Here is a 16383-nt window from a genome sequence, read left to right as displayed (position 1 = left end):
GCAGGGCCTATACACCAGACCACCGCTCTTTCAGCACCCAGGGTCTGTGTTTATTTCCACTTTGCGTGGTTGTTAGGTTACGGCCCTGGCCGCACATGTGGAATTTTAAGTGACGCTGCACAGGTCCCAGAGCCCGTGTAACACTCACGCTCTGTTAGATGTACGCACGCATCTGTCTGGCAGATATTCTAAATCTCACAAGTGGCTCACATCTGTCATTCTCCTCCATTTATGGTGTGAGTTATGGCTGGGCTCATTTTGAACGAGACAGACGTGGGAATAGTCACCATAACGAGGTTAAGTCAGGGTGAATGATTATAAATGCATATTGTCATTGCCAGGGTCATGACATATCTTTCTGTCATCCTCGGGGTGAAAAGAGGTGACTTGGGAATAGAATTGGAGAGTGGAGTTCATGACAGAAGAAAATCATTTGTCTATTTCACAAACAGGTGTTTTCAATATCCCGTGGTACAGAAATAACCCGATTTTTAAACACAGGCTTGCTTTGACAAAAGGTCAAATGCACAATTTACAGTTGACTTTTCATTTCAGTCAAGCAAAAGGTTAACATCCACCAGAAAAATTCCATTTATGCATGCAGTATTTGTATCTTGTATATACGAACATAAACAGTAGCGATATCAATGGAAACAATGTCCATTTTCTTTCCACAGAAGCACTTTTTTGGTCCCTGCAGACAGGGAGAATGCAATCAGCCTGAAATAAACATGAGCTATTTGCGTCTGTTCCTTGCTTTTTGGCCGACTTGGGAGAAAGGGGCTTGAGAGAACGGACAGTGAAAGGGAGCAGGACGGAAGACAATCCTGAAAACCTCCTAGAAACATTCTTTTTTTTATTTTTTTATCTCTGACACTACATTCATCTCTAAATTTCACGGCCGGTGTGTGCCTGTTGCACCCTTTCCACTCCCCCTCCATCCATATCAATCTAGGAGGATGCCAGTTTTCCATGCAGCATAGCTGTGTCTTTAGTCAGCACAGGGCATGGAGGATTCATGAGCTTTGAGTATGACCAGCCTTTATCTACTAATTCAACGCCACTACCACCCCTCTGCCCATCCTCCCACTTCTATTTTAACAGAACTCAGTAGACACACACACACACACACACACACACACACACACACACACACACCTGCCTTGGTGGAGTGAAAGAAGGAAAGTGACGTTCTGACACAAACACACGCAAACACAACACACACACTAGTGGAGTGAGGTGTGTGTGTGTGTGGGGGGGGGGGGGGGGGGCTGGGGTAGCAGCCATTAGGGCTGGCATGGGAACTTATCTTTCTCACACTCTGATAAGAGGAGACAGACGCTGGATGCCAACCATACATGGCCCTCACTGTCTCTCCCATTCTCTCTCCCGTCAGACTGATACTGAAAGACACTGACATACCACATGGCAGGCCACAGAGAGGCCATACCAAGGGGCCACAGAGTGGGAGGAAAATCACCCCTTGAGAGGAAGACTTGATGCATAAAGAGCACCAGGGCCACACTTTCACTTAATGTATGACCTCCACCCGGCCAAAAGAGCAGTTTCACTGAACTGTTTTAGGTTCTGCAGACACATTTTAGGTTTCAATAATGGAAGCAAATTGATTTGGTCTTTTGTTATGCACACTTATAGTAGTTGCAGCCACTGAGCAGACAGAAGCCTAAATATTTAATCTGAGAACACTTTTCCTGCTCTGTGATCACAGCCTGCACACACTGGATTGAAACAGATGACAGTAATGTAATAACAGTGCAGCTGTAATAGCCAAGGGCTCACTTAAACCATTTATCTTAGACCAATGTTGAACAATGTGCACGATTTCACATTAACCCTGCCTCACACTACTGTCAGGACGTACATACCTTTCCGTTTGCTGCATAAAGATGTCTTTTTCAGAGACTGGGATATTAAGTAACTAAGTTCAATTGGCCCTTGGGATTCATTGTCAATAGTAAATGCCCCCTACGTGCACGAAGAACGTTGGTGTATTTTCATTACACTACACAGAGCAAAACATGTCACATTATCTTAAAGGTACAGTCTGTCAAACAATCTGTCTGTTCTCAAGTAATTACATAAAACCTATTATCAAAAAGTAGTTCATGTCTAATTAACTTGACGCTGCCATTTTGGATGGCTACACGCGCTTTGGAGCTTCAGATCCATTAGCGAATCTTGGGCTGTGCCAATCCTTACTCCTGCCAATACAGGCTACAAGGACATTTTGTGCAAAGTTATACAACTATTCGTGTTGGCGGCTTGTTGGTTTGTGGTTGACAGAGACCCTTGTGAAAGATGGAGGTGGTGGCCAGTTCAAAAGAGAAGACACATAAAAGAAATGTTGTGCTTTACATTCTTTATTCGTCACCCATCCATTTATGCACCGTCCCCCCTCCCCCCCAAGAAAATACAATTTTACAAATAATCCACCAATTTCTTTCTTTTTTTTTTTTTTTAAACCATTTGCATTTACATGATAACAATACCAGTGCAGAAAATATACATTTAGTTCCCATAACTACATTCAAACCTTTTCCTGGACACTAAGAAGACCAATGGATAAAACACACAAGGGAATAACACCCTTTTATCTGTTTGGACATTCAAATTGTAGCAACAAAAAAAAAAAAAGGTGTGCACCTTTGGACAAGACTCCCAGGACAGATTTCCTAAGCCACTGCTTTCCAGGGCTAGTCTTTTTCTAAATCCAGTTTGTTTGTTTGTTTGTTTTTTTGTTTAATCAGTGTGGTGTCAGTCCTTCACAAGTAGGCAGCCACAAGAGGGGGGGGACTACACCTTTATCTAGTGCTTTGGTAAAGAGAGAGAGGGAGAGGGAGAGGGGGAGGGGGAGAGGTGGAAGGGGAGAGGGAGAGGTGGAAGGGGAGAGGGGGAGAGAGAAAGAGTATGGGGAGGTGAAGGCACGACCCTAACAATTGTCCCATTGAAACAACTGAAAGCCCATGATGTGCACGACAGAAAGACAGCCTATCGTTCTTCACTCACATTAAGTGTTTAAGACCTCTTGAGTCGGACTTCCGCTGCGAGTGCAGAACAGTACAGACAACCAGAGCAGACCAAGGCAGTGGATAAGGACAGACAACCAGAGCAGACCAAGGCAATGGATAAGGACAGCGATTCCTTATTTGAGTTATTACTGTGGATAAGTAAGGCTTTTGAGAACAAGACACAGGCATAGGCTCCAGATTTAGGTTCCTTGACTGACGAGATAGCGTTTTGACAATTTTCGTACTTCAAATGTACACAGCATTATTTATAAATACAATTTTATGTATAAATTAGACAAAAAGACAAAACACTAGAACAATCCAACAATCCTGCGTTTCACACTTGTTCATTTAAATTGAGAGGCTGATTATTCCCTAGATATTTGGTGAAAGGAAAGAGAAGATAAAAAAAAAAGGCACAGCAACATTTATTTTCAGGAAATAATAATCATCCATCCCTGCATATAATCTACCCACACCCAAGCCGAGTGATAAACGGGCCTACTTGAATATATCAACAAACATCAAATCAACAAACTGTAATGAAAGCAAGGCTCAACTCTAATAAAAAAGTGTGTGCCTATTACCTAGTGTATCAAGACTTACATTTTAAATAAATAAAGGCTTAATTTTTTTTTTTTTTAAAGAAGGAAAACTTGTCACCATTTCTTTGTCTTTTTAGACCTCATAGAGCAAGTGTACCCTGTACATCTCACAATAATAAATATGTCTGTAGCGTAATTGTAATTGATGTACACCCCCCCCCAGTTAACATCATAAGGTTTCACTGGGAGGAGACCTTTGCCTGCTTGTTCATTAAGGCCCAATGAACCGAGGCAAAATGTCCCAAGTCCTGCCCCCAAAACAGGCAGCGATTATTCTGACAAAGACTAAATATATCGACCCTCTCCACTTATCTGTTCCTTGAGAACTGTGGCCATTAAAACCATATAGGTTTAAAATGTACAAAAGGAAATGAAAATTAATTCAATAAAGACAAACAACCGTGACCCTGCCTACTCTCTACCCTGCTTTCACTCGGAGTGAGCTGCTGTGGGACAGTCCATTCAAAGCAAAGAGAGGAACCCGAGACGTGGAACGCGAGACGTGGAACGCGAGACGTGGAGAGCTGCAGCGAGACTGGACCAATCGAGACGTGTCCTACACGTAAACTAGGTCTCGCCCCGGCGAGGCTTGAGCCCCCTGGCAGGCCTCCGGTGACTCCTGTCCGGCGGGCTCAGCTGCCCCCTCCTCCCCCTCGTACCCCTCGTACTCGATGGGCTTGGGGCAGCTGTACGGGTAGCCGTTGTCATCGAAGAAGCGCCGGAAGGTGAACTCGTAGAAGGCGTGCTCGGGGTGCTTGCCGTTGCGGAACCAGCCGTTGAGCGTGTCGTTGTGGTTGCCCTCGCCGCCGCCGTCCTCGTCGCTGCTGCTCCACAGCTTGTCCGGGTCGACCGGGTCAAAGTTGGATGTGTCGGTGCTGTGCGTGATCTTGGGCACGTAGGGTGCCGGCTGCTCCTGCTGCCGCAGGTCCGTGGAGAAGTCCACCGATCGGAAGAAGGGCTGCGCCTTGATCTCGTCGGCACCGTTCTTGCCCAGCCGGTCTTCGGGCCCGCGGCACAGCTTGACGATCAGGTCCGACGCCTCGGGGCCCAGTTTGGCCTGGGGGGGGATGTGCAGCGCGGTCTGCCAGTTTATCACCTGCCCAGCAGAGGCACAGCGCCAGGGACGGATAACAGAACATGTCAAAGAGGAACAGACACAGGACATAGTATCTAGTGTCGCAGTCTTGCCTAAACATATTGCACACAGGCCACTGGCAACCCCTGGAGGCCAATATTAGGGCCTGTGAGTAAAACCCACCACAACTTTCTCAAAATAACACTAATTAAAAACTCCATCATTGTCGCTTGCTCAGGATTGTCATTGACACACAAAGCCAATTCAGCAGACTAGCCAAGTAACCCACTAGCACAGAACTGGCAGTATACTCTGTTACAAAAAGCCTTACAGCTATCTATCCCTGTTTTAATGAAAAATATGCACCTGGTAGCAATCTATACAAAAAGGGCATCAACTTAAAATCAGAAATACTTTCACCTGTACTGCAGTAAGGCAAAGGACAACCAACCTTATTTTCTACGGTTCTAGTCTAGACATATGCCCCCATAGCTCAGCAATGTCTACCACCAAAAAAAAAGTCCACCTTTCATCAAAAACAGCAGCAGTGTACTGAAATCCCCCTAAAAGCAGCTCCACAGACACTCCCATGGGACTAGCTGAGACGCATCCTTTACCTTGACCTGAGTCTCCAGCGGCGTGGTGGCCAGGAACGGGGGCTGCCCAACCAACATCTCGTACAGGATCACCCCCACACTCCACCAGTCACACAGCTGGGTGTAGCCTGCGGAACCAAGGAGCACTCTTGATATACAGAACCCTCAAAGCCAGGACCATGTTCACGTCTTCTGGATAAGCTTTCATCTAGTCGGCTTCTTACACACAGGAGGCTTTGCATGAATCTCGCTTCGATTTAATGCGCTATACGATGTCTGAAAGTCAAAAATCTCTAACATTGGACAATACAGGAACAAAACAGTACCCCATCAGCAAGTAAAACGACAACAGGAAATATAAATTGTTTCCATCCGTCTGAATGAACATAAATGCAGAACCCAATCCCTTTCCTGGGGTCTGGTACCAGCTCACCTGTGCGTAGGAGTACTTCCGGGGCGATGTAGTTGGGCGTCCCCACTAGAGAATGGGCCAGGCACCGCTGGTGTTGCCGAGCAGCGCGGCGCTCCAGCGGCTTGAGCCGGTCGCCACAGCGACAGTTGGCCGAGTCCTCCCACTCCTTGCTGAAGTCCATGCTGTCCTGCCGAACGTGATCGCCTGCAGAAATACCAAGCATCGTAGGTGAGGGCAGCGACCCAGAGCTTTAGTAATGCATCTGCAAACTGTGTGAGCTCTTTCAGTGAGCATGTCTTTGGACTTCGTGAAAACCTCTGAATGCATATGTGAGGCTATATGTCACAAGCACAATGACATAATGCTCAAAAATAATAAAAAACTGAAAATCCCAGGCTGCTATTGTTGACCTGTTATAGAATCCAACTCTTAATCAGAGTATACCTCATAGTATTGTACACTATACTGACATAAACAAATCTTCAAACTCACCAACTGTGAATAATAAATCAAACTGAATAATAATAAATAAAATGAAATAATATTAAATAAAACTGAATAATAATAACTCACCACTCTGGTAGTACTTGGAGTCGTGCGTCCAGCGGAAGCCGGTGCACAGGCCGAAGTCGGTGAGCTTGATGTGGCCGTCGCGGTCGATGAGGATGTTGTCGGGCTTGATGTCGCGGTGGATGAAGCCCATCTTGTGCACGCTCTCCACGGCGCACGTCAGCTCGGCGATGTAGAAGCGCGCCAGCTCCTCCTCGAAGATGCCCAGGCGGATCAGCAGGCTCATCATGTCGCCGCCGGGGATGTAGTCCATGACGAAGTAGAGGTTGTCCTTGTCCTGGAAGGAGTAGTAGAGCCGCACCACCCACTCGTTGTCCGCCTCGGCCAGGATGTCCCGCTCGGCCTTGACGTGGGCCACCTGGTTGCGGAGGAGCACGTCCTTCTTGCGGAGGGTCTTCATGGCGTAGAGGGCACCCGTGTCCACCTTGTGCGCCAGGCACACCTCGCCGAAAGCGCCCACGCCCAGGGTCTTGATCTTCACGAACATGGACTTTTCCATCTTGGCGCGTTTCAGGCGGATGTAGTTGGACTCCTTCTGGCTCAGCATCATGCGCATCTGTTCCTGTGCGTCGCCCGACAAGCCCACCTGGAACACACACACAGACACACACACACACACACACAGACACAGACACAGACACAAATACACACACAGACGAGAGGGGAAATGTTAAGAATGAAAAAATTGGTATCAGTGAAGGGTACACATGCAAATGCAATACCAAGGGAGATCCACGTTTACAGAGAGCATCAATAATGAGACTGAATTCTCTCACACACACACACACACACACACACACACACACACAAACACACAATGAAATGCAGTCAGACCTGAATTCTTAAAATACCATGCAAAACAGATGTGGCAACAAGCGGCACATACATTAGGGAGGATATATTATGGCAAACACGGCCACAAAGATTTGCAATTGAAATTGGGGGAAAAAAACATTGATTTGTATGCTTTGCATGCATTTATTTGTAACTCAGCATTGTAAATGAAATATGTCAAATATGACTCAACATACATGCAATTCTAAATTCATGTAATTCAGCAACCACACGACAACTAAAGCTTCAAGTTTCATGCATTTTGAGGAAAGATATTACATTGCCCTGCATGTCTGTGTCAAACGAATCCATTAGTATATTAACATTAGTATTAAAAACACTGCTTTTCAATTAAAACATTAATGAATTAAATCTAGTCAAATGAAAATAGTAAATTAACACTCCTCTGACAAACTTAAGGCTTACTTGGCCTGTGGTGTGTGTGGACTAATCAGGTCACAGCGAAGAAGAAAGCATTTTACCTGCTACACCAGTGGTTAGTGACAGGACTGAGAGAGAAACAAAGAAAGAGAGCAGAAGAAGAAAAAGAAAGAAACAGCTGACTACATATGGCGAAAGGAGAGATCAGGAGACTGAAATCACTGAATGCCAGTCAAAGAGACCGGAATAAATAGAAGAGAAACAACAGGTGCCCTCAAGATGGACGACCAGAGCATGAAGGAGGACTAATAAAGAGCCGAGGACTACAGTCGTGTTCTCACCCTCTGCATCTCACTCTCCAGCTGCTTCTGCCGGCGGATCCTCATGTGGTAGTTCTTCAGGATGTTCTCCACGTGCTGCTCCATGAAGAACTTGAAGGCCTGCGGCGAGTAGATGGGCACCCTGGCCTCGCCCCGCCTCTCCTCGTCCCGCTTGTTGCGGCGCACCGGCACGGGCGAGGTGGTGATCTGCTTCTTCTCGCCTTCGGCGGGCGCCTCAGGCGTCTCCCTCTCCCTCTCCTTCTCCGTGGAGCTGTTGCTGCCCTGGTCGTCGTCCGCTGCCACCGCCTCCTCAGGTCCGGTGCCTGCCTTGGAAGCGGGCTCGTAAGCTGGACAAGGGGCCGAAGGCTGCTGCTGCTGGAGAAGGTGTTTTGGGTATGGGGGTGGAGGGCCTTGATAGCTGGGCACCTCGGCTGCCATGGCTTTCTGCGGTCCTGAAGATGTGTTCTCCTGGTAGGGGCTGGGGGGCGGCGGAGGGGGCTGCTGCGCCCAGGGAGGGTGGGTCGGCGCCACTGCAGTGTGCAGCTCTGGCTTCTGCACCCGCATGCTCTTGACGGGCTGCAGGATGGGCGCCTGGGTGATGGCTGTGACCGTGGTGGCGGAGGGCTGGGAGCTGGAGGGGAGGGGGCCCTGCCGGTTGTTTATCTGGGGGCTGTTGAAGGAGTTGGAGCGGACAGGCACGTTGTGGGCCCACGAAGGATGGGACAAGTCCTGGCCGTTGCCCCCCGAGGAAGCCTGCGGCTGGCCAGAGGCGTGTGGTGTCTGGGACCAAGACTGCGGCATGGCAGAGACGCCCATGTTGTACATGTCTAGGTTGTGGCTGTTGCGGTTTGGCACCAGCATGGACTGGGGGATGTTGCCGCCGTTGATGTAGGGCGGCGAAGGGGCAGGGCCACCAGCCTGCATCTGTAAGGCCGTGGGGCTCTGTCTGTTGTTCTGGTTCATTGGGTACGGAGGTGGTGGTTGCCGGTTGCCGCTGCTCATGGGAACGTTCTGGTGCCCCATGTAGTCAGACTGCGAGGTACCATTCTGGGGCCAGCAAGGGGGGAAGGTGAACTTGTTGCCCGCCGAGGAGGGCATGATGATGGGCTGCCGGCCCACGGGAACTGGGCTAATCCCTCGCTGGTTCTGGGAGGGAGGCGCCGGGTAGCTGTCCGGCCAGCCGCTCTGAGGCACGGGGGAGATGCGTGGGACCAGGTAGTCCATGTTCCCGGAGAAGCGCTTGGTGGAGGGGTTGGCGTCCCAGGAGGACGGGGGCGGCGTAGCCCCTCGGTTGGGTGGCGGCGTGACGCTGCGCATCTGCGGAGGCAGGGGGGGGTTGACGCGCTGGTTGTTACCCGGGTGGCCCTGGGAGAAGGAGGGCGGTGGCCGTCCAGACAGGTCCCCCTGCGGGCCTGGGCTGCTGGAGCGGTACATCATGCCGTCAGACATGAGCGGCCCGTGCCTCTGAGGAACCAGGGACTCTTTGGAGCCCTTCCAGCTGGGTTTCCTGAGCACTGGCTGCTGAATGTGAGCTCCACCTACGCAGAGAAGAGCACAGGTCTCTGAATGAAACATTACTCAGGCACTTCCTACACATCCAAATTCAACCACCAAGCCAACCCACGTCTCAAATTACAGCTATTCTACAAGAAAGCACTATGTACCATTGTTTGATTGCTGAATACAAGAAAAATACGAGGCACATTATGACTCATGAAAAACATAATGCACGGCTAATCTGACACTCCCAGAGGACAGATGCATACCTGGTGCTTTCATGCCGGCGTTGAGGGGCCAGGCGGCGGCAGCGACCATGACCATCTGCTCCCTCACTGGGTCCTGGTAGCTCATCTTACTGATGTACTCAATGGCAGCTTCTATGCTGCGACTGTTGGTCTGCGTCAGAGCGCGCACAGCCATCTCCTACAGGCATCGACAGCACAGATCGCAGGCAAATTATGCAAACAGCACGGATCACAGTCAGATTAATGAACATATTTATGTTTGTGCTCAATCTGAAAAGAACCATATGCCTACTACGTGCTATTGTGTGAATGCTGATTGCATCCATTGTGATGAGCTCTCTGAGAATATTGCATGCGTAATGAACACCATAAATTGTCTTAGGATTGTCCAATAAATTGATATAGGAATAATCACCAAAAATGGTACTGGCCACGCCAAACAAGTAAACAAAAAGACACACAAATAAAAGCACTAAGATGAGACGCATCAGTGTTCATACCTCCTCAAAGCCAGCATTAATGAGCTCCAGCTTCATTTGTTTGTTGACATTTGAAGTCGACTCATAGGGCATGAGGGATTTTCGGATTTCCTGAAGGGCTTTGTAGTAAGGATTTTTGGGGTTGCCACTGCGACCCTGCTGCCTGGGATCATCGGGTAGCGCTTTCCCAGCTATCATGTCCACTTTCAAGCCATCTGAGGGCCGGGGGAGATTCCGCAGGCTCTCCCGGATCTCCAGCAGCATATGCTCGCTGTTGCCACTGTAATTGCTCGCGGGGAAAGTCTTGGGTCGCATCTGTCGGTATCCTTCGGGTTTCTCCCCTCTCTTCATGTAAGAACATGTATGTGGACAGCCAACAAGGAGAATAGGGTAATATGCAGCGCTTCCTTGCTACCAGGGAGATGCGTCTCGAATGTCCACACGAGTATCGCGACCATTCACCTCTTCTTAGTACTCAGCTGCAGGAGAAGGAAAAAAAGACACAAATGCAACATCAGACTAAAACGCATTTACGATGACAGCGTCAGCTCACGCCTTTGCGACTTCAATGCTGTCTCATCCATGCCTCATCCATCACTTTTAGTATTAGACTGCAATTTTCAATTCATTGTCTACTTTACTCTCTACAGATAATGTTAGCTAGCTAACTATATCCATAACAAAATACATCGAACTAGTTACCTTGAGTCCTATTGCTTGCTTTACTTGCTCACTAATCATATATAACTTTGGCAAAGAAGTTGATTCAACAGGTGCAGTCATGGAAGTGAATACTGGACATAGTTTATACTTTGATTAAATGGTTCGAAGATATATAAAGGGATTGTTGCTACCTTTTTCAACAACGTCCCACGACCACTTCAGCTGATTGAGTGGCCATGGGCCTAAAATACCGATAGCTCTCCTGGCTATCATTAGCTTACTAGTTTAGGTGCGTTCAATTCTGCTCAGCCAGTGCAGCTAACGTTACAACTTAAGTTATCTCGATTTAGGGCACTACTGGGATAAAACGGACTATTCACCTTACCAGTAACAATAATAACTTGCCAGCTCAATGCAAAGCACTAACTGTGTCGTTGACAACCTAGCCGTCAGCTAAAGTGTATGTGCTAACGTTAGCTAGCTAGCAAACTTGAATAGCTCCATATTTGAAAACGTCCTGTAAATTAGAAGCAATCCCAGAAGATGGTTAAATCTCTCATTTTGTCTGTAAGGTTTCCGTGGACACTGACAGTAGTGTTTTTCCAAAGTGGTCTTTACAATTGAAGTACAACTAAGTTAGTGTTAGTTACCTATGCTAGCAAGCTAACAAAGTTGGGTAACGGCTTAAAGAGGGGCCTAAACGTATCCGATTAGCTGAACTGGCTAGGTACTAACATTAGCTGGGTAGCTAATTGTTGATATTCAATGTTATGTCACATACCTGTTGATTTCCAAGGTATTCCACAGATCTCGGCCTCTGGGTTGGTTTCATGTAGACTGTGTTCTTATTTATGAAGAATATATATATCCCAGTACTACGTTTAAGGCAAGTTTGAACAAAATACAATACTAACGTCTTTGTATTGTCACTGTCGCCAAGGTTTTCCAATGTCTCTCTTACGATTTACTGTAGCCCGGATGTTAGAGTGCTTCCGTCTTTTCACCACTAGAGGTTGGTAAGAGATTCCATAGGGCTGATATTAAATTCACATTTTCAGAACATCTGTTCATCTTGAATTGAGATTCTTGTGTATTCAGGATTAGAATAGACAGCAAGGATACATTTTCAAGTTTATAAAGTTTTAAACTGGGGTGTATAATTACTTCTCTTTCTTCATGTTTTACATGGTCATAGAGGTGTGATCAAAATAAGCATGTTCTGATTGGTGTGTTCCATCATTATTTAAGTCTGCAAATGTGAGACAGAACACCACAATATGTATATGATGGATGGGTTTGAATTAATACGAAAAGGATGACAAGGGTTCTTTTTTAGGACTATCACAGTTAATCATATGTAGAGGTGAGCCAATGCGTTATTGTGCTTTGTGAGAACGAACAAATTACAACATTCTATTCCTTTCATCCATGTCTGCATATTTGGATTGATTCAGAGGCACAACCTTGTAATCTAAAACAATGTATTACGGTTTATAATACATTTGCTCAGACATCAACATTGCTACCAATATTAGTTTGACATTTCATGGTTTATTATAAATGTACTTTCAAAAAGCATCCATACAACATACAATACACATATCAGTGATTGTGAAAGTTCCAAACTGGCTCCAAATACCTTGCTGCAAGAGGTGTTTTGCTCAAGACAAATTCTTACTTTTGTACATGGTTATACATAATCTCTCAGATTGACCTGACCCCAAAAGTGGAAATGTAAAAAACAAAACAAACAAAAAAACAAGAATCTTCACAAGTCATAAGTAAGCAGTATGTACCAAAAATGCACCTGAAGTATCTGTCCAGACTAAAACCTATCAGATGGCTTTAGATGGGAACCTGTTTGTTCACATACACCGCCTCTCCATCAGTCCCACACACAAGGCATTGGCCAAGCACATCTAAGCTATTTACAGACAGGGTCTGGCTAGGGAGCATATGGGTCGTTTCAAGGTGACCTTTGCCTGAGTCTCCGGCTAGCCAAGCACTGATGATTGACTGGTTTCCTCCCGCTGGAGCGATTGCACTGCGGGATATTATGCTTGTGTTACGTCCACCTATTGGAAGAAACCGTGAAAGAGTGAACATTTACATTTCACTAACGACTCCAAAATGGTACAGCACTTTAAGCACTCTCAGGGAAAGTAACCGTTTCTTTGTTTTGCTTCACACACACAGATGGTCACACGACATACATTCTGAATATACGCACTGATACTCACTTTGCATGAAAGAAGGTGTGTCTGAACTGCTGGAGGTTTCCCAGTGCAGCAGTGAACCATCCTCAGAACATGTAAACAAGTGGTCTGGGTTGGAAGGGTGAAAGTGGACTTCCCACACTGTGAAGATAGCGGTGAAAGTGTGTGAATGTGTAAACCCACAGATGCTACACATCTACATCCAAATACATGTTATAAATGTGTACCGCAAATTAACTTCCAAAGTAACTAAAAATAGAAAAGAAACAAGTGCAAACTTAACAAACTTCTTAACATAAAAAATTAATAAATAAAAAATTCTCACTTTCAGCTGAGTGAGCCTCCATCAGTGAGAAGGGCATGTTGCCCTGTCTTACGTCCCAGATGCACAACATGCCGTCCTGTCCTCCTGTGGCCACTATGTGCTGCTGGTTTGGGTGTCTGTCCACACAGTGGAGGGGAACTCTGTCTCCAGTGCTGCGGCACACACAGGAACAATCAGACAACAGAAGCCAGGAAGACCATCACAGGGACATGGATTTCCTGTCTTGCACAAGTCTCGGACATTTTGTCTCTATTGTTAATCCAATATACAATCATGCAATAATGTAATACAATCATGCAATAATGCTTAATGCTGTAGGAAAACTATTTTCTGATGGGCAACCGTGTTCATTAATATAGGTGAATTGCATATTAATGAGCATTTGGGCATTAAAGCAGGGATTGGGGAGTGTGATTGGGGGCGTGTCATCACTCTTACAGAGAGAGGATCTGGGCAGGTTCATTTCCTTGCTGTCTGAGGTCCCAGAGTTTCAGCTGGCCAATTGAGTTCACCGTAAGAACTTCATCTGTTCTCAGGAATGTGACGGCATGGATCGTGCTGCTGTCAGCGTTTTCTGAAATAAAAACAAAAAGAAAAATATAGTAATAAAATAATATACATAGAATGATATAATACAAAAAAAGAGTAAATCTTTGGTATTGGTTTAAGTTCATGTGAATTGCACATAACACTAAGTTCTCACTATGAAAGGAGTGAAGACATTAATTACAGGATATCTCCATAATAATCCACCTCTATAATAATCTAACAATACAAATGAATAAGAGTAAACACATCTATGCAAAAGAACAGAATTTGCAGACAGACCTATAGTGCGCAAAACCCCAGTTTGGTCCACTCTGAAAAGTATAACCCTCCCATCCTCTCCAACCGAGACCACCTCTGGGCTGTGGCAGACCACTCCCGTGCACGGGGCATTATCAGAGGGATAGTGGTGGGCACGGTCCCATCGATGAGCCACAGAGAGGGTCTGTGTGGGGGAACAACACAAATAAAAAGGACTCATGTTTGATGTTAGCAATCAGGAAACGTTTGTGCTTGGTCTGACAAGTTTTGATTAACAGCGTGCATTCATTCTGGGAACTTTCTTGAGACTCTCTTTCTTTTACATATATTTGACGTATGTGGAATCAATCACAATTCAGCAATTCAAAATGACGATTTAATACCATACCTGGTTGTTTTGATGATGCCGGTAGATGGTCACTGCTCCAGATGAAGATGCTGTAACCAGTTTATCTGAATCTAAAAACTTAGACCAGCAATTAGGTGGTCAGTGATTGTATTACAGCAGATATTTCTTGTTAATTGAGTGGTTATTACCAGTTGCAAAAGGCCTTAAGTGTGTGGTTATTACCAGTATTTAGAGTCATACCTGTATTCTATGAGATAAGCAATACATCACTTTAAACATAAATTCTGTATTCTGCCTTATTTTGTGACCATTTCTGTCCCTCTCAGTCACCAAGGGCAACCATCCCCCAGAACACGTGTCTATCAGCCAGCTGATAAGATACACTGACGTTGTGACAGGATTCGACATTAACATTTGTCTGATTGTGCTAGAATTACCATTATGAAATATTTTGGTGGTAACTACATAGGCTAAGCTGTGCAGCAGATCAACTACGTCATCTTTCTTCAGAAAAAAGTAAACACACACCTATTTTTCTCTGGCCGCCGAAGTTTGACAGATGCAACAACTCACTATAGGGTCATTCCACACCAAATCACTTAAAACCAAATCTTTAAAACGGCCCACCCAATAGTTTTTGTTGAGACAAAACCAGAGTCATTTTTGCTGGTCTGAATCCACATATGTTTAACCTCACCAATGCCTGATATCGTGGTGGATTTAGCTGAAATTTATACTGGATGTACGCAGCATTCTCCAGATAATGATAATTTCTGTGTTCCTGAATTCATGTAGCTATGAAATAAAGTAGAACAACAAAAATCAGAGGCTCTACAGTGAGATCAAAATGCCCTGATATTTTTTACTATCATTTTAAGGGGATTTTGACCCTATGAATTAACTCGATTTGCTTCTACATTTGCACAAGTAAGTACCAGTAACCAGTTACACATATTTAAAAATCAAGAATGTGCTATTTCGTCGTAGGGAAATGATTGTATGAAAATAGGCAATTCGTAACTGAAATCTATTGGGTGGATAGTTTCAAGATTTTGCAGAGTTACATTGATAAAACTGACTAATGTAACTGAATTTGTTGATGAAAATCCATGACATGACAGAAATTAAGTGTGTAAGGTGATATTTTTCTGTAGTTCACGTTGGAGATCTACATTTTGGCTCCTAAATATTTCAGGTTTGGGAGGATTTTCTTTTTCTAGAGCCCTGTATTAGGTTGGCGGATGGAGTTCGAAGAGGTAGGACGGCTAACTGTTATTGGAACTCAGCTATCTACCAATATGTTCGAACCCAAATGTTATTTGCCCTCTGCAAATTAACGTCTACCACTCATTACCTGAATGAGAAACAAGTGGGAACTTACTTGGAGATCAAGAACATCACCGTCGTGTTTGATATCACATAGTAACTGGGGATCTCCCTCAAAGTCCTCGTCCATACTAGCCAGTCCATGGTCTCCAATGGTCCACAACGACACTTTATTATCCTAAATGGAAGGTTAACATTAGATGATGGGACACTCTCGACACATACTGATGACCCTGACATTATAGACAAAATATAATATTACTGTTATTACCTGGATGTCGGGGTAAAGATATTTATTTTCCAGTGTTAATTTACGTTATGTATGTAGATAACTAGCTAGGTAACGTTAGCTAACGATAATTTGGCCAATCTTAGCTTTACGTGAATGACAGCCCACCTCGTTGTCCCACGAACCGGTGGCAAATATTTCTGGCTGCTGCAACGAGGCAGATGAGATTGGCCTCCATCGAGTCTTGCTGATCTTCTGTGAGACGTACTTAGCGTTGATACAATCCATATTTCAGAACTGTATCGTTTTCAGCGAAAGTTGTAGCTAAATACTCAGTTTGAAAACAGGCATGTTTCTTCTGCAATTCATAACCCGCCTTCATCCTTTTCAATGCAACTAAGGACATACATTGTACAGACTGC

At 45.4% G+C, this 16383-nt stretch overlaps 2 protein-coding genes across 2 annotated transcripts; both read right to left on the bottom strand.

Moving 5' to 3' along the window:
- Positions 1–2365: 2365 nt before the first annotated feature.
- On the bottom strand, positions 2366–11840 carry lats1 (large tumor suppressor kinase 1). Its single transcript, XM_012826640.3, has 8 exons — positions 11491–11840; positions 10068–10525; positions 9589–9745; positions 7844–9360; positions 6291–6873; positions 5739–5921; positions 5327–5433; positions 2366–4730 (listed from the first exon to the last, which is right to left on the bottom strand). The coding sequence occupies exons 2-8, from the start codon at positions 10395–10397 to the stop codon at positions 4191–4193; spliced, it is 3417 nt and encodes a 1138-aa protein (XP_012682094.1). The 5' UTR covers positions 10398–10525; positions 11491–11840; the 3' UTR covers positions 2366–4190.
- A 400-nt stretch (positions 11841–12240) lies between these two features.
- nup43 (nucleoporin 43) lies at positions 12241–16383 on the bottom strand. The gene is made up of 8 exons (XM_012826661.3): positions 16130–16383; positions 15788–15910; positions 14446–14523; positions 14079–14241; positions 13689–13824; positions 13251–13402; positions 12950–13066; positions 12241–12784 (listed from the first exon to the last, which is right to left on the bottom strand). The coding sequence occupies exons 1-8, from the start codon at positions 16247–16249 to the stop codon at positions 12555–12557; spliced, it is 1119 nt and encodes a 372-aa protein (XP_012682115.1). The 5' UTR covers positions 16250–16383; the 3' UTR covers positions 12241–12554.

The sequence above is a fragment of the Clupea harengus genome, chromosome 15 (assembly GCF_900700415.2).
Source record: "Clupea harengus chromosome 15, Ch_v2.0.2, whole genome shotgun sequence".
NCBI classification, from domain to species: domain Eukaryota; kingdom Metazoa; phylum Chordata; class Actinopteri; order Clupeiformes; family Clupeidae; genus Clupea; species Clupea harengus.
The sequence above is the reverse complement of the archived record's forward strand: the minus strand, read 5'-3'. Positions and strand labels throughout refer to the sequence as shown.